The following is a 23,364-nucleotide window of genomic DNA, read 5'->3' as shown; positions in this document are numbered from 1 at the left end:
TCACTCATTCACATATTATGTGGGCACCTGTTATAAATTAATCATTGTGGCAGAGCTCAAGGATGGGACTCACACTCTTATGGCAGAGCCAAATAAAACATTTCGGAAGAACTGGAAATCCCATTAAATGTTGTGACTGTTACTGCTTAAAATGTGTGTGTGTGTGTTCTTTCATTATACAGTATACCCATCCATCCATCCATCCATCCATTATCTGAACCGCTTACCCTGCTCTCAGGGCCGCGGGGATGCTGGAGCCTATCCCAGCAGTCACTGGGCGGCAGGTGGGGAGACACCCTGGACAGGCTGCCAGACCATCACAGAGCCCACACACACACACACACTCACACACATTCACACCTAGGGACAATTTAGTACGGCCGATTCACCTGACCTACATGTCTTTGGACTGTGGGAGGAAACCAGAGCCCCCAGAGGAAACCCACACAGACACGGGGAGAACATGCACTCCACACAGAGGACGACCCGGGACGACTCCCAAGGTCGGACTACCCCGGGGGCTCGAATCCAGGACCTTCTTGCTATGAAGTGACCGCGCTAACCACTGCGCCACCAGTATACCCCGTCTGTCTACCCCCCCCCCCCACACACACACACACACACACACAGAGCTTAGGGACTATCCCAACTACACAGGCGGGAGAATTAAGGGAAGGTAATCATATTCCAAAGCCTTTAGAAACACACAAATAGATTAACTCTTAAGTCCTTCATGTTAACAGCTTTACATAAACACACACACATACAGGATACTAACAAAAGAGACCTATCAATGGTAAAGGTGTGTCTTATTGAACAGGAATCATCCAGCCACAAGGCTAAACCTGCAACAGGGTGTCCATCAGCAGGTGGACACTGGGTGGAACTATTTTTAAACATGGCACCGCGCACGCCGTTCCCCTGATGGGAAGTAAACAACCGGGGGGTGTGACCCAGAGTAACAGGGATACAAAGTAATAAGCAAGCTAGAAATGCAACAGCATGTTGAGAAATCTTTTATTTTAACATCGCTAAAATCCAACTTCATTTCTGATCTGTACACGTTAGCCACGTGGTATAACAATTCGGACAAAGGGACCCAGAAAAAGAAAGGGCTGGTATACCTGGTGGGCAACCTGGTATGTCTCACGTGAGTCTCAGCTGTCATCTTTTGAGCCGGGTATGCAATTCATACAGCAGCTGTTGAAAATGAGTTACAGCTGTTTGATATACCAGACCTTTAGTGCATTGTAATCTGTTTATTTACCGATGAGGTGACATATGGAAAAACCCAAGTCCTCTTTCCACCACTCGCTCCTGCAGACGCACAGATCTGTCTAACTGGCAGTCAGTGGCCGAGTTTGGATTAAGGATGAATGGGATTATTCTGGGAGTCCATACTGTATCCAGAGAGTATAGGAGTCCCTAATGTGGGACACAGCCATGATCCATGTTATACTGGGGTGGGAAGCCCGTCCAAACACGCACCGGGGGGCAGAATTCAGGAGTCCAGTCGACATATGGGGCTGTCGTAGACCATCTGTAGGTTCACCTTGTGCCCCACTAGCTCTCTGATGTTGTTGATGCCATACTTGATCATGGTGGGTCTGGAGGAGAAAAAGCCCGGGTTAGAGTTTTAAAGGCCATCTACAACAAAGGTAACTGAAACACCAGTAGCGGTACTGCAGTGGGAAGAGTGCCCTGTGTGTGTGTCTGTGTGTGTGTGTTGTGTATAGCTTAGGTCCGATGAGTCAAAACATAACAAAAGGGGGTCGAGCAGGCTAGGAAGGATTACTCAGAGTGGATTATGAGCCTTTTCCTGCTCACTGACTCTGCAGTCATTCGCCATGATAGCTGTTCTCAGTTAAAACTCAGATTTAGCTACAGTCAGCGGCAGTGTGCCGTTAAGTAGTTAAGCTTAATTCTCCCCAAAAATCACTACTATTGTTTGGAATTTGCCTTTATCTTAAAGTATCACTACATACAGATGTGCTCAAATTTGTTGGGACCCTTACAGCTCACTGCAATAATGCTTCATTCCTTCTGCAAAGTGATGCGATTCTGTCATGTACACCTGCATGCCTTCGGTATGGCACAGAATAAAGCAAAGAGGAATTACTGCTTATTCTACAAAGATATTCTAAAATGGCCTGGACACATTTGTTGGTACCGCTTAGAAAAGATAATAAATGAGGGGGTATCCAAGTAGCGTAGCAGTCTATTTTGCTGCCTACCAACACGGGGATCGCCGGTTCGAATCCCCGTGTTACCTCCGGCTTGGTCGGGCGTCCCTACAGATACAATTGGCCATGTCTGTGGGTGGGAAGCCAGATGTGGGTATGTGTCCTGGTCACTGCACTAGCGCCTCCTCTGGTCAGTCGGGGCGCCTGTTCAGGGGGGAGGGGGTACTGGGGGGGAATAGCGTGATCCTCCCACATGCTACATCTCCCTGGAGAAACTCCTCACTGTCAGGTGAAAAGAAGCGGCTGGCGACTCCACATGTGTCGGAGGAGGCATGTGGTAGTCCGCAGCCCTCCCCGGATCAGCAGAGAGGGTGGAGCAGAGATCAGGATGGCTCGGAAGAGTGGGGTAATTGGCCAAGAGAGAAAAGGGGGAGGGGGGTAATCCGAAAAAACAAACCACACAGACAGTAAATAGCTGATTCAGTTTCCATAATGGCACACAATGGAGCCATTTTATCCACATGCCAAGCCGCTTGTGCAGAAACGCAAGCACGCACCTTTTGTGCATCCACACAAATCAGCATAGATGACACAATAAAATAAACTCATAATAAATTACAATCATTTACAGATGGATGGAACAACCCTCTCCAGAAAAGAAACCTGAATATCCACCATGTGACTCAGACGATCGTTGCTCGCTGGACGGTTCCACCGCTTGTGGATAAGTACATACATAAAAACACCACAGGGCCAGGACACAACCAGACTGAACTACATGCAGCGGTCTCTAAGTGGACATAAAAGATTATAAACAGAGTGGTTTAAAGTTTTAACAAACAAGTTTTAGAGAGCAAAATGCCGACAACAATACCCTCCTGTTGGCAAACACAATCTTTAAAAAAATGATAAAGATCGGTTCTTACAAGACTACTGATGAGTCATTTACTTTATCTGCACCATACTTTGTGCTACTTACAAGAGTCTATTCAAAACATTGTTTTAAATATGTATGTTAAAAATGTTGACAAGCGCTCAAAAGATGGGTAAACAAAGTTTTGACGGAGTTCTTCTCCGAATCATCTGTGGTTATACAACAGTGAGAGTGCTTTTGTGTTTCCTCCTGATGATGCGATATAGTATGAGGCTTATCACAGAGTCATGTCACAGAGATAGGTCGCAGCCTACTACAACACTGGGCTGGGACTAAGAGGAGGAGAGTGAACATGGAGTTGACTGAACAGGCCGGAGGGGCTCAAAATAGTCACTGTTGTGGCTAAATCTACTACTACTACGACTACGACTACTACTACAACTACTACTACAACTACTACTACGACTACTACTACTTTCAGCTGCTCCCGTTAGGGGTCACCACAGCAGATCATCTGTTTCCATCTCTTCCTGTCCTCTGCATCTTCCTCTGTCACACCAGCCACCTGCACGTCCTCCCTCACCACATCCACAAACCTTCCTCTTTTCCTCTTCCCTGGTACCTCCATATTCAGCATCCTTCTCCCAATATACCCAGCATCTCTCCTCCACACATGTCCAGGCCATCTCAATCTTGCCTCTCTTGCTTTGTCTCCAAACCGTCCAACCTGAGCGGTCCCTCTAATATAATCGTTCCTAATCCTGTCCTTCTTCATCACTCCCAATGAAAATCTTAGCATCTTCAACTCTGCCACCTCCACCTCCTGTCTTTTCGTCGGTGCCACTGTCTCCAAACCATACAACATAGCTGGTCTCACTACCATCTTGTAAACCTTCCCTTTAACTCTTGCTGGTACCCTTCTGTCGCAAATCACTCCTGACACTCTTCTCCACCCACTCCACCCTGCCTGCACTCTCTTTTTCACCTCTCTTCTGCACTCTCTGTTACTTTGGACAGTTGACCCCAAGTATTTAAACTCATACACCTTTGTCACCTCTACTCCTTGCATCCTGACCATTCTGCTGTCCTCCCTCTCATTCACGCATAGGTATTCTGTCTTGCTCCTGCTGACTTTCATTCCTCTTCTCTCCAGTGCATACCTCCACCTCTCCAGGCTCTCCTCAACCTGCTCCCTACTCTCGCTACAGATCACAATGTCATCTGCGAACATCATCGTCCACGGAGACTCCTGCCTGATCTCGTCCGTCAACCTGTCCATCACCATTGCAAACAAGAAAGGGCTCAGAGCTGATCCTTGATGTAATCCCACCTCCACCTTAAACCCATCTGTCATTCCAACCGCACACCTCACCACTGTCACACTTCCCTCATACATATCCTGCACCACTCCTACATACTTCTCTGCAACTCCCAACTTCATCATACAATACCACACCTCCTCTCTCGGCACCCTGTCATATGCTTTCTCTAAATCCACAAAAATACAATGTAACTCCTTCTGGCCTTCTCTATACTTCTCAATCAATCAATCCTCTGTATATTTTGCTGTACTTCCTCATTCCACCACCAAGTCTCCTCGTCTTCCTTCCTCTGTCTTGATGACACACCAAGTACCTTCCTAGCTGTCTCCCTCACCATTTCTGCAGTGGTTACCCAGCCATCCGGTAACTCTTCACTACCACCCAGTGCCTGTTTTAACTCCTCCCTGAACTCCATACAACAGTTTTCCTTCTTCAACTTCCACTATTTGATCCTTGGCTATGCCTTCACTCTCTTCTTCTTCTTGGTCTCCAAAGTCATATTACAGACCACCATCCAATGCTGCCTGACTACCTTCTCCCCTCTCACCACCTTGCAGTCTCCAATTCCTTTCAGATTGCGCCTCCTGCATAAGACATAGTCCACCTGTGTGCACTTTCCTCCACTCTTGTATGTCACCCTGTGTTCCTCCCTCTTCTTGAAATATGAACAGCCATTTCCATCCTTTTCACAAAATCGACCACTATCTGTCCTACCACATGTTTCTCCTTGACACCATACCTACCCATCACCTCCTCATCGCCTCTGTTCCCTTCACCAACATGTCCATTCAAGTCCATTCCAATCACCACTCTCTCCTCCTTGTGTACCCTTTCCACCACGTCATCCAACTCACCCCAGAATTCTTCTTTCTCTTCCATCTCACACCCAACTTGCGGGGCATATGCGCTGATAACATTTATCAATACAACTTCGATTTCCAACTTCATACTCATCACTTTGTCTGACACTCTCTTCACCTCCAGCATGCTCTTGACATACTCTTCCTTCAGAATTACCCCTACCCCATTTCTCCTCCCATTCGCACCATGGTAGGAGAGTTTGAACCCACCTCCGATACCCCTGGCCTTACTCCCCTTCCACCCGGTCTCTTCCACACACAGTATGCCTACCTTTCTTCTTTCCATCATATCAGCCAGCTCTCTCCCTTTACCAGTCATAGTGCCAACATTCAAAGTTCCGACTCTCACCTCCACACTCCTACCCTTCCTCCTCTCTCGCTGCCTCTGGACATGCCTTCCCCCTCTCCTTTTTCTTCGCCCAACAGTAGCATATTTGTTTGTGTTAACTGTAACTGTTAACTAAATGTTAACTTTTAACTAAACGTTAAATAGTAACTGCTGTGGCTAAATGTTCTGTCAAATTACAACTGGGAGCAATTCAGTCCCAGTCTATAAATACCAGATGAGGTATAATATAGGTTAGTGTGCTCGTGAGATCGTGTTTGTATATGTGTATGCATGTGTATGTACTGTATACCTCTCCAAGGAAAGTCCCCAGGCAATGACCGACACATCTTCTGGAAGCCCCATTGGCAACAGCATCTCTGGTCTGAAGACTCCTGAGTTTCCAACCTCCACCCACTTCTTTAGGCCTGTTCATTGGGCCGGGGATCAGGTTGGGGGGGTTGATGGAGGGAGTCACGAATGAGTAATTGTTTCAAATGTTTTGTTTATATGGTTTTACAACTGCCAATACTGAAGCTTTGTCATTCTTAATGAGCACTGAATTCCTCTTACCTGAAATATTTCTGAGTAGGGGGCTTCATTCACCTCAACTTTGTAGTTATAAAACAAATCATGCTCGATAACATGACTGTTAATAGCATTAAGCTATAGTAATTTTCATTGTTATTGTTGTTTTTGTATACTCTTAACTGACTCTTAACCTCTGTAATGTGTGTTTGGTGAGGTTCTGCGAAATGCCCTTTAAAAAGAAAGTTAGACTGTACAACAACCACATATTATGCCCCACATAACTCAACGCAAATGTCTTTTTATAAAGTGGAAACTGAGCAGTTCACCCTGCGATGATATTTCACTCATGCTCCACAGGTCAATGAATGAAAAATGTGTAGTGTGAGAAAGCAACAAAAGACTTGTGACAGCACAGGGGATGTGTCAGGTCAGGTACACTACCAGAGAACCTGGAGTGATGATAATCTAGGGCAACTTTACGGTACCTTCATGATAGCTGAACACTTCCATGCTGGGCTCTGTGTACGGGTTATAAGCAGGCTTGAAGCGTAGTTTGGTGATCCCTACAAGAGAGTAAGAAAAAAGAAAGAAAGAAATTTGTGTTGACAGCAAACTACTCTGCATACTTGGGAGGTTGATGTGTAAATTCAGGTAAATATAATGATTAAAATGAATTTTTTAAAAAAGAAAAGACTGAACAGATGAAAAATGTACTATTAATTGGATTACCAGCCAAGTAGTTTTGCACCGGTATACCAATACTAGTGTAGCGAGAATTCAGGGGGCAGCCGGGAATCGAACCTGGGTTCCCCGCACCACAGGCGACTGTACTAACCAGTCAGCTAAAGGGTCCAACGTGTTAGCCAAGGGTTCGCAAGTCTCATGGCCAGATTAACCCACCAGGGGGCCCAAGGGCATGCACGTCCATTGCCCCCCCCCCATCAGATAGGCTACGCAAATGATACTAAACATTGTTAAATGTAAAACTAATGCAAATACCCAACATGGTAGTCGACTCGATGCCAATCTGCATGGGATTCGGATGGTGGCTACAAAGTACAACACAATTTTGAATCACAAAACAAACGGAGATGAGAATAGCAGCTCACAGCATCGCAAACACATTGCAAAGACCTTCTTCCCATTTACAACGACTTACCAACAAGAAATAAATGTTTGTTTCAGATGCTTGGGGCCCTGCATCTGTAGAGACTGTAGCTTAGGGCCCCTGCATCAATAGAGACTAGCTTGGGCCCTGCATCGTGACGCAGGGTTGGAACAAATGTCCCTTGTAGGGTATGATTGGGGATCCCTACTACACATGAACACAATACCCCTGACCTTTTGGGGCCCCTTGTGGTCCGAGGCCCCAGGGCACTTGCCCGGCATGCCCTGTCCGTAATTCAGCCTTGGCGAGTCTACACATCCGTGATCGTTACACTGTTACACTAGAAAGGTATTGCAATACCCTGCTGTTAAAAACAGTACTATACCCCATATTATTAGTACCGGTACTTTAAGAATGACGGTGTTTTACCAAGAGCTGTATTTCCTATGACTTGCGTCAATACGCGACAATGGGGCAGCATGTGTGTGCAGCGCTCCCTGCAGGCATAGTGGTCATGCCAACTGTTTTTTTTCCCCTCTCATATGCACGCTGCAGCTTTCATGGCGACAAAATGAGAGGCAGGGCTACAAGTACAAGCGCTCTTGCCGACCGCCCACGGCTTGCTGACAACGACACCAAACCCCCTACCTGCTCCCAATGAACAGGTTGGCACCTCGCACGGCAGCCTCCGTCATCAGTGTGTGAATGTGAGAAATCCATTGAAAAGTGCTCTGAGCAGTCGGTAGACTAGAAAAGCACTACATCAATGCAGTCCATTCACTCATTCAGATGCACGGAGCGAAATGTGGCATTATTTCGCTTACATAGCCGACAGTCAGGGCAAGCCCACGGACGCCACAGAGCCAGTCTGTAAAAGATGTTTTAAACCTACGCAGACCAAGGGAGCCAAAATGTCCATCTTGGCAAAACCATCTTGTCGACAGACATGCCGACCTGTTCAAGGAATTCAGAGAGCGACAGGTTAGTGAATGTGATGGATAACCTAACCACATGCCTGCCTTCAAATAAGTCAAACGAGTGGGATTTAAGTTGCGACAAGCGAGCTTTTTTCACCATCAGAGTTTTACGAGGCAGTTAAGGGCAAGATAACGGTTTAATTTAGCTTTAGCTTTTTAGCTAACTTACCAGTTTGGCAGACATCTATATGCCGATGCAACGTTCACACTGGTAATGTTAACTTTACTATAACTTGCATCTGTCATGTAACATACTATTCCATTACTTTTCTTTACGTTTTAGGTTTTTGCCGTGGTATCGTTTCAGTACCAGTATTGAGATATTTAGGCAGTATCGTATCGAAGTAATGTTTTTGGTATCGTGACAACACTATGGCCAAGTGTCAATTGACCTTTCGCAAAGTACCGCCCCAGAATGGTGCTTGTCCAATCCTATCTTAGCAACGGTTTCTATGTGAGGGAGGTCTGTCAAGCTTTCAAACAGACAGCAAAATGCTGAAACAGTGTGCCTATGGGATCTGCAAATCAGATACTAGATATCTGAAAAGTTTGGAGGGGGTGTAATTTTCTTTCCCTTCTCGAAACCCAGAACGCAAGAACTGCAATGTCGGCAATGGATTTGGCAGTATAGCAGACCCCATGGCCAGCTTAATCCATCCAAAAATCAACAAAAATACCTGTCTGCTCCAAGCTAAGCTTGCTACTAGCTATTATTGATTGCTAATATAGCTAACGTATTATTACTGTTACTTTTACCTACACAATGATTCTTACCATTATCAACATATCAACGTATTACTAGCAAAATAACATTATTAATGTACCTGATGAATGTAACCAGCTTAGTCTGTGGCCAGAGATACCTAATTTAATGATAGCTAATGATAGTTAGCCCACTAACTTAACTTTGTTATGCTAGTCACAGGTTAACCAGGTTCCACCTTTCATTTCAGAGCATAAAGACCCGTGGGGAGGGTCGGCTGGGATGGTCTCTGGCCAGTCTGACCTCCCCATATCCGGCCTATTTTAAGCGTTTCTCCCCCTCTGTGAGCTCCAGGTGGGGACCGGCCGTTCAGAAAAGTCATCCCGCCCGCGGAGTCATCTCGTTTGCTTTATTTTGTTGAAAATATGGGTTCTGGTCCGAAGGAAAAAAAAAAGAAAAAAAAAAGTCATGGGGCGGTTCCCCCGGCCCCGGGGCATGTCCCTGGCCGCCCTGCGACCCCCAGGAGCCCATACAGAACCCCCGAAAAAGCCTGGATAAAAGAACGCCATGGGGAACCTTGGCCAAAATCAACACTATAATACGGTGATGTTGACAATGGATTATTAAAAATATACCAATAATAGGTGAAATATGTAACTTACCCTACAGTGCAAGAGCACAGTTAGTCCACAATGTGTTTCAGAATTAGTTGATGGGGTTTCTGATTCTTTGATTGCAACCGGTAAGCTTTACCCTCAATTACAGTTGCACCCGGCAGCTCGGAGTCCACGCAAGTCAGTTTTACTTTTAATATTCTGAATGTATCCCGCCACTGTATATTGTAACTCCTTCTGCCTTTCATGGGATGATATTAAGGATGAATTACTCCAAAATACATCACTTATTTTCTCTGTGAATGCGCTGATTTCTTCCTTCATGTTTTGGGGTTTTCCGGCTACTTCCTGGATGGTTCTGAAACGCTTGATGGGCATAACAACAGTAACTAAGGGGGGGCGGGACTTTGCGAAAGGTCAATTATTTATATAAAAAGGCACAGTTCACGATTAAAGACTGAAGTACTGCCACAGAACAGTCCACTTCCAACTTACCTAGTTTGGTAAAAAACTGGTGCAGGATGCCCATGAGGTCTCCCAGCGTCAGCCCGTAGTCGGCCACCACGCCCTCGATCTGGTGGAACTCAGCCAGGTGGGTGGCGTCCAAGGTCTCATTTCGAAACACTCGGTCAATGGAGAAGTACTTAACAGGGGTGAACTTCTCCTGGAAGACGAGGGGATGGATTGATATGCAAGTATGAGTGAGGACGGATGGAGCAGGAGGAAAAAAAGATGAAGAATATCGTTAAGTGAGCGTGATCATATAACAATTTCGTGTTTGAGTAGATAAAGTGGAGTTTTTGAATAGAGTCTTGGTCACTTGGCAAACATGCCTCACCTGTTGTGCGAGTTTATACAACATGCGTGCGCTGACCGCCGTGGTGTGCGTGCGGAGAATGTTCTTCTGAGCTTCCTCTATCTTCCAGTCATACTTGTAGCTGCAGAAAGACAAAACACGTCAGCGGAGTAAAGTCTGCTAGCTTGCATAAAAATACAAAGCTAAACTTCTCTAGACATTTATGATGCAAATCCCTCTCATGGGTCACCTCCTTCATTGTCCAAGAGGACACAATACTGTTCCCCCAGGATCCATATCTACTTGCCCCGGACATGCGCCAAGTATTTTGTAGATTCAAAAGATATCTACGTTCAATATTTATGTAGTGTGGAAAGCCGGCTCTCACCCTTGTGACCCATATCCTCCCTCTGAGTGGACCAACTTCACTCGCTCAAGGTAGTCCTGGGGAAATGTGTTGGCCAGAGCTGGATCTGGGATAGACCATTTGCGATAAATCATAAAATCAACAAGCATCTGTGTGATCGCTATTGTACTTTGCTCGATCCAAGCTGGTGAGCGCGCACACAGACCCTCACATGGCAGACAGAAGCAAAAAAAAAAAAAGACAAAAGAGCGAACACCGTCTCTCTTACCAGACAGGAAGAAGGTGTCGTGCTGGTCTCTGGCTGGGTGCTGCTGAGGCTGGAAGAGGGAGTCGAAGTTCCAGAAGGAGCTCTCGATGAAGTTGTTGGTCGGCATCTCAGTGAAACTACAAAGAAAACAGAGTTCATACTCTGTGTGTGTGTGTGTGTGTGTGTGGGAGGGGCTCTAGTATCTAGACCTCAGGAGGGACAGACGTGCAATACATGCAAAATGGCCAAGGTAGCAGAGTACGACATAAAACACCTATTGCCTACACTTGGTGATAACAAATCCTTGCAAAGTGCAATGCAGATAAACTCTTGAAGCCTAATATGAAATTAGCGGGTTGGGATTTGTGCATGTACGCATGTTGATTGAAAATAGCCCTTATTTATATACCTTTATATTCCTGAGTGTGTGTGTGTGTGGTGGGAGGACTTGTATTGTGTCCACTGTGTTGTCCCCCCCCCTTTTCTCCCCAATTGTACTTGCCCAATTGGTCTTCACATCCGGCTTCCCACCCGCAGACACAGCCAATTGCGTCTGCAGAGACGCCCGACCAAGCCGGAGGTAACGCAGGGATTCGAACCCCTGACCCCAGTCCAGTGTTGTTTACAGCAACTCACCCCATCTCCAAGAAGATCTGCCTGAACTGGGTCCGCACCTTCATCAGCGGGTGCAGATGGCCGCAGTCTGGGGCAACCCCCATGGCCTCAAAGTTATAGGGCTTAAATTTCTTCTCCTTCCAGCTCCCACTGCAAAGACAGCGAAGAGGAGGCAGATAACGTGAGGTCAGCGGAGAGTCGAGGGAGGATTCAGAAGAGAGTCAGATTAGGGTAGGGAGAAGTATTTGCATCTACAGTGAGGAGAGAGTGCTGACTAGTCTGACATTGCCCCAGGAAATTCAGCTTATTCAATAATATTAGGTATCCTGGCTTAGTTTCAGGCAGTAGGTTTATCATAATCAGATAAAAAAAAAAATTTTTTTTTAAATTCCCTGACGCCTAAAGAGCACCATGTTTTACACTTTTTGTCCCTGCAGAAAATGTTTGAAAGCATCAAATCTACGATGAACAAAGTCTGTGCATACAAAATGTGCAGGGAAGTAAAGAGCGACATCATTTTCATTTTTTTTTCATTTTTGGCAAGAGGGACATCTGGATACTGCTTTTATCCAAATCCCTTCCATGATATCAAAGCCCCCCCCCCCCCCCCCCATTTAGCTAGCATGTCCATGTACCCGTCCTCAGAGGGACCGGAGTCTAAGCTGCTTTATGGGAGTGTTCTTTATAATCACATGCAATTCCTTTTTTTTTTTTACTCTTACATTCTTGTTTTTATATTTGTCTTTATTTCAGGGACTATACCCAGCAACCACCTACAGCAACCAAATGTGCTACTGCAGATAATACAGACAATATTTTCTGGCTTTTAGCTAGTTTATAAATTTACTTTCACACACACACACACACTACTACTACTACTTACTACTATCTTTGGACTAATTGTTTTTAGTGGATGAGGTTTCGATCCCATGTCTCACACCCAGCACACTGACACAGACGGTCAGAAGAAGGCAGTTTGTAAGACTACTTCACACAAGTCAAAATTATGAAACCTTGTGTGTAGATCAGGTTAGAAACTCCACGTTATGATTGGTCCGAGTTCTAACATTTCATTTGGCTTGAGGTCAGAGACGTGACGTAGGACAGGCTTCTGTACATCTTCAAAACCAAGACAATGTGAATGCCGGGACGCTTCTTCTTCTCTTCCAATTCTCGTACTCACCCGGTAATCATCTCCGGAGTGAGCTCCGTCTCCTGTTTGGTGACGGTGGTGCTGAAGCAGTTGCCCTTGGTGATCCAGTAAGACTTCACGGTCCTAAATACAACACATATACAAGTACAATTAGCTCATACGACCAGTAATACAGAGATATTACTGACGCCCGATTACCAGACATACACAGATTCACTAAATGTCCTCATCATATGACTCTGATACGAGTCCTGATGTTGGCATCTACACTGATAACATAGCACACTTAACATATACATCAGACCAGCACACAATAGATGCAGGTAGGTTTAAAGCCACCTAAATGGCTTAGATTATATTCAAAAACGGCATCGGGGTGGCGTGGCGGTCTATTCTGTTGTCTACCAACACGGGGATCGCCGGTTCGAATCCCCGTGTTGCCTCCGGCTTGGTCGGGCGTCCCTACAGACACAATTTGCCGTGTCTGCGGGTGGGAAGCCGGACGTGGGTATGTGTCCTGGTCACTGCACTAGTGCCTACTCTGGTCGGTCAGGGCACTGTCTGGGGGGGAGGGGGAACTGGGGGGGGGGGGGATAGCGTGATCCTCCCACGCGCTACGTCCCCCTGGCAAAACGCCTCACTGTCAGGTGAAAAGAAGCGGCTGGTGACTCCACATGTATCAGAGGAGGCATGTGGTAGTCTGCAGCCCTCCCCGGATCGGTAGAGGGGGTGGAGCGGCAACCTGGATAGCTCAGAAGAGTGGGGTAATTGGCCAGATAGAATGGGGGGGGGGGGGTTATATTCCAAAAACAGCTTTCACTTTAAACCAGTCTGGGCTTTGATTACATCTGACTGAAAAAAAAACTGAAGCTGTTTTCACTCTCGTCACTTTTTTTTCCGTCATTTGACATGAGGACGGAGTGAAACTTCGTGCAGTTTGAGGGGCCACCGGGGTGCCCCCGTTTTTAAATGTTGGCAATGTTTAAGTTTTAACATCTGTATTTTGGGTTATTATGGAATTTCAAAATATTTACAATAAGAGTTTTTTTGTGAACATTGTTCACAAAAACTCTTCAAGAACGTAAAATTCAAAATGTATGTAGCCACATCAATTCTGCACTGCGGGCTTCAGTCTAATAAAATATGTTCTGGATTGCTACCAAACAGCACATTCATCCAAAATCTTCTTATCTAGAAGCCAATCTGTTACAAAATCAGTGGCCGAACCACAAGTCTCTAAACTTATATAATTTAGCATACTCCTGAGGGAGGATCTTGTGCCAGCAGCACGTGGGTACTGGGTACGAACGAGCACACAGACTGCGGTGGTACCGGGATCACCTCTGTGACCAGCTGGACCACAGCTTGGGCACAATAAGCGATTTTCTGACCTTTTTTTCCGATTTTAAATGTCTACATACGAGGAACAAACAATGCAGAAAATAATATTACCTTGCACAAACTAATAACACCTTAATGGTCACGCTTTACATTAAATGCATGTAATAAGTGTTAGTTAATAGGTAATAAGGCACTTATAAGTCTTAACTTTTGCATTTTGTGGACTATCGACTATCAAAATTCTTTTAATAAAATTTAATCATGAGGGTCCTTAGATGCTATGTGCAAAGTTCTGTCAAGATTGGATTTATAACCTAAAACAAGTGTGGGGGAAAAAGTAGGTTTTGCATATTTTGCAAGCGCCACCTAGTGGCCGAAAATGTGCTTACGAGGCTATTATTAACACATAGTCTTATTAACGCAACAATGTTACTAAGCATTTTATGAGGACTTATAAGGGCCTTATTACCTATTAATTAACACATATTACATGCACTTCATGTAAAGCACTACCACCTTAACATACAGTATCATTTCCTGGTGTCAGAGTAGTTTCATCCACCTTGAGTAAATCAAATTGAGCCATAAATCACCATTTGGAGCACAGTCATCAAAAATGCAGCCAACATCCCTCAGAGAGCAACAGCTCATGCCAGGACATACACATCACTTCACTGACCAGAAGAGACCGGCACATTCACCTGCACCCCCGGCAGCAAGGATGGTTAACGCTTCACGACAGCCAACTACAGACAGGTGACAAGTTAAAGGAAAAACCAAACATAAAGTGTCTTGTGAGGTGTTGGGCCACCACGAGCCTCCAGAACAGCTTCAATGCTTCTTGTCCTAGATGCTACAAGTCTCTGAACTCTACTGGAGGGAGGAACACCATTCTTCCCAAAGATAGTCCCTCATTTGGTGTTTAGATGATGGTGGTGGAGAGGCTGACTAACACGTCGGTCCAAAATCTCCCATAGGTGTTCAATTGGGTTGAGATCTGGTGACTGTGAAGGCCATAGCATGTGATTCACATCATTGTCATACTCATTAAACCATTCACTGACCCCCCTCGTGCCCTGTGGATGGGGGCATTGTCATCCTGGAGGAGACCACCCCCATCAGGATAGAAATGTCTCATCATAGGATAAAGGTGATCACTCAGAATAACTTTGTATTGATTTGCAGTGACCCCTCCCTCTAAGGGGACAAGTGGACCCAAACCACGCCAGGAAAATGCCCCCCATAGCATAACAGAGCTCCCGGACCCCCTCACTGTAGGGGTCAGGCGTTCAGATTTGTCCTTTAATTCGTCACCCATCCGTGTATTCACACTTGGCTCTACTTGAGTGACGGTTGGCTACACTGCTTTTGTTCGTGAGAGTCAAGCAGCTTTGTGAAAAGTGAAATCAAAATTAAATCGTTATACGTCTTACAACAGTGCCAAAAAAGGGGGGATTAACTGTACTCCAAATTTGGAGTAAGTATGAATGAACCACAATACAAGAAAACCCACACCAACGCACTAGGTGATCGCCAACAGTTATAAAATGATTAGTTACTGGGGTGAATTCCCACAAGATTATTCTTTGACAGGACTATTGACATCTGACCTCAGCAGCTGGAAATAAACCTCTATCAAGCTCAAATTAAGGACCGCTTACACTGTAATAGTAACCTTTCTACTGCCACCTACTGGTAGACTTCACACAGCATAAGGAAGCTACTTCAAAAATAGCAGATGGTCGCTCTTAGCATATTCAGCCAGTGTTGCGAAAAGCTGTCATGTCACCAGAGGATCACAGGTTTAATCCCTTAAATGAATAATATTTCCAAAGTACTCTTGAATTTGACACTGAAACCCTAAATGTGCACGTTTTACAAGTCACTCTAAAAGGTGCTGTCTCTATTGTTCAGTCATGTGAAGAAGAAGAACTCAAATAAAAAAAAAAAAGACAAATTGGGTATCCGGTTGGCGTAGCGGTCTATTCTGTTGCCTGCCAACACAGGGATCGGTAGTTCGAATCCCCGTGTTACCTCCGGCTTGGTCGGGCGCCCCTACAGACACAATTGGCCATGTCTGTGGGTGTGAAGCCGGCTGTGGGTATGTGTCCTGGTCGCTGCACTAGCACCTCCTCTGGTGGGTCGGGGCGCCTGTTCGGGGGGAGGGAGAACTTGGGGGAGTAGCGTGATCCTTCCACGCACTACATCCCCCTGGCGAAACGCCTCACTGTCAGGTGAAAAGAAGCGGCTGGCGACTCCACATGTATCGGAGGAGGTGTGTGGTAGTCTGCAGCCCTCTCTGGATCTACAGAGGGGGTGGAGCAGCGACCGGGGATGCTTGGAAGAGTGGGGTAATTGGCCGGATACAATTGGGGAGAAAAGGGGGGGGGGGCGAATTCAAGTAGAAAAGTAGTGGATAAATGCGAGTTGACATCTGCCACTTTCAAAAGTCCTCAGCAGACATATCAGTAGACATATAATTCATTGTGATAACTGCAAAATTTGCCGAGTACTGCGAGTTCAAGCCAAGGCTTTTTTGGGGATTGGGAGGAGCATCAAAAGAACCCTAAAAAAACTCTGCTGGCCCAGCTTTGGTGTTACTGAATTACGATATCTGGGGAGTATGAAGGCTGTGCGTGCGTCACTTTTGTTCCAGTCAGTGTCACTTATGAAACCCCTGCTGTTAGGCTTCAGAAAAGCCAACATATCACACATAGGGCTTTTGATTAGCAGCATCAACTCAGAGATCACCATGTTCCCCGAACAATTATATTTAGAATCCGCTTCACCTCTGAGATCATAGCAAATACGGCGAAGACAAGCTGACTCGTGATATTTAATCACCAAGTTTTATGACAGAAATTATATCAACGCTGGCACAGAGACCAGAACATGCACCAGTTCAAAAACTCCAAAAAAAGAACCAGTAATCAGCACAACCGAGCACATAAAAATGTATCGTGAGAGGCGAACTCAATTTCAAAAGTTATTCGCTTTCATCGCCGCCTACACTGCAACCATTTTTTTTTATTCTTCCCAGAATTTATTCAGTTTAAATTAACTGGAATTGTAAAAGGCTCCCAAGCACTCGTATTGTGACGCTTAATGAACACAAATCTTGATTCTCACACTTCAGACAGCAGTTTCCTCTTCTTCAGCTCGTTCTTTTCCTTCTCCTCCATTTGAGATGCCTGGTCTTTCTGCACCAGGAGCAACTTCTCTCTAACCTGGTCCTCTATGAGCTCCACCTGTGAAGGGACAGATGGATGGAGGGAGACACACACACACACACACACACACACACACACACACACACACACACACACACACCTTTTCTAACTTTCCCATATCAACCAACGTTTAGATGTTGAAGCTGCAAATTTTAAAACCAACAACTAAATAAATAAATAAATAAATAACATACAGCCTTGAATATCCTGGGGCCACCTTCATGTCCCTTGTCCACTCGGATCCACTTGTTGGACATGGCTTTGCTGAAGCCAACCTTTCCGAAGGCTAGTTTCTACGCAGAAACAAAAAGGAAAAAGTCATCATTGTTTGTTAAAAAGCATCTCACATTCTATTGTACAAGTGATATTTTCAGTGAGCACTTCAGAAACAGTTCAGTCTGTGCTAATCAACACATCTCGTCACCTACCTAGCACTATGGGCCCAAACATTGTACACTAGCTGTCTGCAGCCATCGTTGCACATCAAATGTACATATCCCTAAATGTTTAAAATGGCCTCTGTGGGCTTAACAATAAGAGGAAAAAAAATCAGAGACAAACCATAAAACTTATGATGGACACTCTCCCTCAAGTAATACAGGTTACTATAGGCGCAGGGTAAATTCTATTCTCCAAATCGGTTACAATAACTGCTTATCTGTACCTTTTGCCAACTACTTGCAATTCGCCACTAGTTGGCTGGTCCCTTCCTTAAAGAGTAAGCGCTGGTTTTTAGCCTCTTTCTGATTTCACCTGCACCCCTACACCTTCTGAAAATGGTGTAGGGGTGCAGATGAAGGGGATAGTGATGGTGGTGTGGGTTAGGCTGAGGGTGGCACGCGCAGGTTGCACACCCGCTCTAACACATGGCCTTTGCTCAGCCAGTGAACATCATAATGCAGCAGAAGATCCATGTGTTCTGCTGACCTTTCCTCCAGCAACGCTCTTAAAAGGCGATACTGCAAACTAGAACGCTCACGAACGAAATTTACCAGTCTCATCACAGTATCCATGGCGTCTTTCATTTCCCCACACTGTTTAGTGCACAACACGGATTTGTGAATAATGCAATGAAATGTTAAGAGTGCTGAGTTCACAGCGACAAGCATGCTTACCAAGCCCTTGTGTCGTCCCACCATTGACGGAGCCCCATCGGTGACAACGGACACAATTTTGCTCACATCCAAGCCATTCTTCTCAAAGAACTGTGTTAATTCATTAAAGATGGTTTCCCTAGCTGTGCGCCCAGGCAGAGGAAGCAAACAAAGTAGCTCTTCCCCAAAAGGTCTCCCCATCAAAAAAATCTTGTGAACACAGATAGTTTCTCCATATCGGTTCCGTCACAGGATGAGTCTATGGCTAGTGATATGGCTTCTTCATTCCTTAAATCGGTGAGTAGATTGGAAAAACACTCCTCCGCTAAGTTCTACTCTTCTTGTTGTCATGTTAACCGACAATGGCATCTGCTTTAATAGCTCCACAACCGTTTTCTTGTTTTTCTCATCATGACTTAAACTTCGCCAGCCATATCAATTGCCCACCTTCTAATCAACTCAGCATCAGTGAATGGCTTCTAGCTTTAAGCAAGCAGTAAAACATGCCATGATGCAGCTGTTGCACTCTCTTGTGCCGATATTGATTTACAGATAGTAGAAACAGTGCTTGTATGATGTTATCATATTTTTTGTTTGCGGCGATCTGATTTTGTAGGGTAGTTGGCATTAAACAGGCAGCATGCACAGCGTTGAAGTGCCGCTTTAAATTATCTGCTGTGCAGGCAGTTACGGTCTGCATGCGTATCAAGCATGTCGGTTTGGCATCGGCGTGGTCCGGTAAAATAAAACAAAACCGATCAGTCCAGTCCGATTTGAACTGATGGTTTTCCTGGTCAACTTTCTGCTTTTTCGTGCAGGCCATGTTCTTGGTTTAGGACAGTTATCAATTATCTGTGACTTGGCTGGTGAGCGGCTCTGTCTAGTCAAGGACCGCAGAGAGCGCAGAGTACGTCTTACAGCTACGCACGCTCTACGGCAGGGGTGCCCAACTCCAGGCCTCGAGGGCCGCAGTGTCTGCGGGTATTTGTTCCAACCATGCACTACACCCCCTGATTTAGCTAATTAGCTCACCTCTTGGACCAAGGAGGGGAAGGAATTAGTTAAATCAGGTGGTGTAGTGCATGGTTGGAACAAATACCCGCAGACACTGCGGCCCTTGAGGCCCGGAGTTGGGCACCCCTGCTCTACGGCATAGGTCAAGCGTACAGTGTGGGGTGAGGCCAAAATAAAGTAGAGCAGCACTCACTTTATTTCACATGTTATGACAGGTACGTTCGTGCCATTGGGTCGGTGAGGGCAAGACATTTGGCTCTCGCGGTCCACACCTGGCCCGCGGGCCACACATTGGGGTTCAGGGTTCTAGGCCATCACATCCGCGTCAAGCCTGAGACACCGAGAATCTAAAACGTTTGCCTCCCGAGAGAGGGGCTTTTTCGGTCTGTTATGCTGGCACTCACCATAAGCTCGTTCTGGGCCAAGCCCTCCGGTGGGATGCTGCTGAAGACTCGAGATTCATGGCTCCCCAGCTCAGCTATCTCCTTCCCCTCCGCCGTCAGTTCCCAGTGCTTGGAGGAGCGCAGCTCGGCTGAGATCACCTTCGCAACAGAGGACGAGAAGCCTTGTCATTAAGCGTTGCTCCGAAAACAGCGGTTCTCAACCCGGTCATCGGGCGCCACCAGCGCCACCGGCTCTCTTCTCCGTCAAGTCATTACGTTCATCCGCTGCTCCAGCTCGAAAACCCGCTTGGCTTCGGGTTGGAGTAATGGGAACTACGGACGAATGTAAACGAACTACTCGGCAGAGCAGGGGACCAGGATTGAGGACCACGGCTTTAAAAAAGAAAATAAAAAAGACCTCATTATAATCTCGTTATAACCAATTAGTAAACCAATTTTAGAAATGTGACCGGCTGTCATGTCCCTACGATTTGAGCGCTTATTGCATCAGTCACATTGAACGAACGCCGCTCACGGTGACAGCCGCCTGACGTTCCGACTCGGCATCGATAACCATGAATAAACTCACATCTCCAAGTGCCTGTAAACTCTTTACTGCTCCCACGATGACTTGGTGGTCCACCCCAAGACCGGCGGCGACCTCAAGACTGTCGACACCGTCGTCCGCCTTCTCAATCCGCCTCAGGACGGTCTCCAACGCGCCAGGCTCAGCCATGCTCCGACCCAGCTAAGCGAAAAAAGAGACAGGAAGTGACGTTCTCCAATCAGGAAACAGGTCGCCGGAATACCGTAAATGACGAGATGCGTGAGCATCACTTTTGTGATTTTTTTTTCTCCAGATAATGTTTGTCGCGCAGTGACTACCTAGATATCGCCTATGCGCCATTCAGATGAAATTAATCAAGTCACCTCCCTTCACCCCACCAAGGATTTATATTAGCCTGTAGTCAAGGCAACGGTGTTAATCTGTGTTGAAGCTATATTACATGTGTGGTGGTTGTGAAAACTTTTTGTATTTAGGTGACTGCTCCTTCAGGGACCCTTGGCGAGGACTATAGAAAAAGTCAGAACCGCGAAGGCTTGGAAGACCATCTGAGGGGAGATAGATTAGAGGCATAATTACCCTTGCTAGAATGAGGAAGCTATCTAAACAATGAAATTTTAAATCACTTTTCACAAAACCCAAAGATGAAGAGCTTTTGAAGCAGAAAACAAGACACACTAATTAGGAGAGCAAATACACAGCATTGGACTATTACTAACACAGTATATTGTTATTTTATTATTATATTAGTATAGTACAAAATATTGTGAAAATATTTTAGCATTAAAAGAATAACAGTGTCCATCATATTTGTAACTACACATAGACCTATAGCTACATTACATGGCCAGAGGTATGTGTACACCTGAACATCACACCCATACGTGTTTGTTGAACATCTCATTCCAAAACCATGGGCATTAACATGGGGGTGGTCCCCCTTTGCTGCTATAACAGCCTCCACTCTGCTGGGAAGGCTTTCCTCTAGATTTTGGAACTTGGCTGCAGGGATTCACTCCCATTCAGCATTAGTGAGGTCAGGCACCGATGCTGGGGGGAAGGCTTGGCTCACTCACAGTCAGCGTTCTAATTCATACCAAAGGTGTTGGATGGGGTTGAGGTCGGGGCTCTGGGCAGGCCAGTCAAGTTCTTCTACACCAAACCCGGCAAACCCATGTATTTATGGACCTAGCTTTGTGCATGGGGGCAGCCTGAAGCTGTACGATAAGCGAAAAGATGGGGGCCGAGGGTTAGTGAGTGTCAGAACCACCATCCAGGATGAAACAAGGAACAGCCACGAGTACATCAGAAAGAGGGCCCCCAGGAAGAACTGCTGAGTGAGTACCTCAGGTAGCAGAAAACAGAGAGTGCAGAGGAAGAAGGCGAGGAAGTACCATGCAAGACTAAGCCCCTCCATGGGATGTGCCATTGACAGGTAGAAGACGTGGCTTATATTGAGAAATCCTACCAGTGGCTGGAAAAGGCTGGACTGAAGGACAGCACAGAGGCTCTGATCATAGCAGCACAAGAACTGGCACTCTGCACCAGATCGGTTGAGGAAGGGTTCTACTACATCAGACAAGACCCAAAATGCAGGCTGTGCAAAGACGCCCCTGAGACAGTCCAGCACTTAGTAGCAGGGTGTAAGAGGTTTGCTGGGAAAGCGTACACTGAAAGACATAACCAAGTGGCTGGGATAGTGTATAGGAGTATCAGTACTGTATACAGATTGGAAGTCCCCAAGTCCAAATGGGAGACACCGCTCCAGGTGGTTGAGAATGGCAGAGCTAAGATCCTGTGGGATTTCAAGTTCCAGACTGACAAGCAGGCGCTGGCTAACCAACCAGACATTGTGGTGGTCGACAGGGTACAGAAGACAGCAGTAGTGATATATAGGTATCTGTCTAACAAGCCTGAATCATTCATCCAGACACCAGATAAGAACCCGTACACACTAGCCTATTTCCTCTACCAGGGTAGAAATAGTCATGGTTGAAGTATATCCAGTACACTCACGGATCAGGAACTGAACTCTTGGACCAACACATACACTCGAGGACAAGGAACTGAACTTTGCTTTCATCTCAAACTGCTAACACTCATTGAGAGTTGTGATTTGAATGAGGTTTTCTTTGGTTTATTATTTTATTTACTTTAAAGAGCTCTATTTTGTTTTATTTCAGTTCTTTATGCAAAGGTAAGCACTGTGTATATTTTGCTGTTGTGAGGCAATAAAATTGTTAACTGTTCAACTACACATCAACTCCTCTCGTGAATTAGTCAAGGCAAACCCCTCACCGAACATAACTGGATGTTAGCGCCTTTACTGCTACCCCTAGTTTACACCGGAGGCACTTCCGGTGCAAACTATATATATACACTCCCTGGCCACTTTATTAGGCACACCTGTCCAACTGCTCGTTAGCGCAAATGTCTAATCAGCCAATCACATGGCAGCAACTCAATGCATTTAGGCATGTAGACATGGTCAAGACAATCTGCTGCAGTTCAAACGGAGCATCAGAATGGGGAAGAAAGGTGATTTAAGTGACTTTGAACGTGGCATGGTTGTTGGTGCCAGACGGGCTGGTCTGAGTATTTCAGAAACTGCTGATCTACTGGGATTTTCACGCACAACCATCTCTAGGGTTTACAGAGAATGGTCCGAAAAAGAGAAAATATCCAGTGAGCGGCAGTTCTGTGGGCGAAAATGCCTTGTTGATGCCAGAGGTCAGAGGAGAATGGCCAGACTGGTTCGAGCTGATAGAAAGGCAACAGTAACTCAAATAACCACTCATTACAACCGAGGTATGCAGAAGAGCATCTCTGAACGCACAACACGTCGAACCTTGAGGCAGATGGGCTACAGCAGCAGAAGACCACACCGGGTGCCACTCCTGTCAGCTAAGAACAGGACACTGAGGCTACAATTCACACAGGCTCACCAAAATTGGACAATAGAAGATTGGAAAAACGTTGCCTGGTCTGATGAGTCTCGATTTCTGCTGCGACATTCGGATGGTAGGGTCAGAATTTGGCGTCAACAACATGAAAGCATGGAT

At 45.9% G+C, this 23,364-nt stretch overlaps 1 protein-coding gene across 1 annotated transcript; it reads right to left on the bottom strand.

Annotated features, from left to right (window-relative positions):
* Positions 1–1,000: 1,000 nt before the first annotated feature.
* farsa (phenylalanyl-tRNA synthetase subunit alpha) lies at positions 1,001–20,479 on the bottom strand. Its single transcript, XM_056287923.1, has 13 exons — positions 20,327–20,479; positions 19,759–19,896; positions 17,441–17,539; positions 17,146–17,264; positions 12,706–12,798; positions 11,544–11,672; positions 10,929–11,044; positions 10,682–10,766; positions 10,336–10,435; positions 9,993–10,161; positions 6,581–6,658; positions 5,878–5,992; positions 1,001–1,607 (listed from the first exon to the last, which is right to left on the bottom strand). The coding sequence occupies exons 1-13, from the start codon at positions 20,471–20,473 to the stop codon at positions 1,502–1,504; spliced, it is 1,494 nt and encodes a 497-aa protein (XP_056143898.1). The 5' UTR covers positions 20,474–20,479; the 3' UTR covers positions 1,001–1,501.
* Between the last annotated feature and the right edge of the window lie 2,885 nt (positions 20,480–23,364).

This window comes from Lampris incognitus, chromosome 10 (assembly GCF_029633865.1).
Source record: "Lampris incognitus isolate fLamInc1 chromosome 10, fLamInc1.hap2, whole genome shotgun sequence".
NCBI lineage: Eukaryota > Metazoa > Chordata > Actinopteri > Lampriformes > Lampridae > Lampris > Lampris incognitus.
The sequence above is the reverse complement of the archived record's forward strand: the minus strand, read 5'-3'. Positions and strand labels throughout refer to the sequence as shown.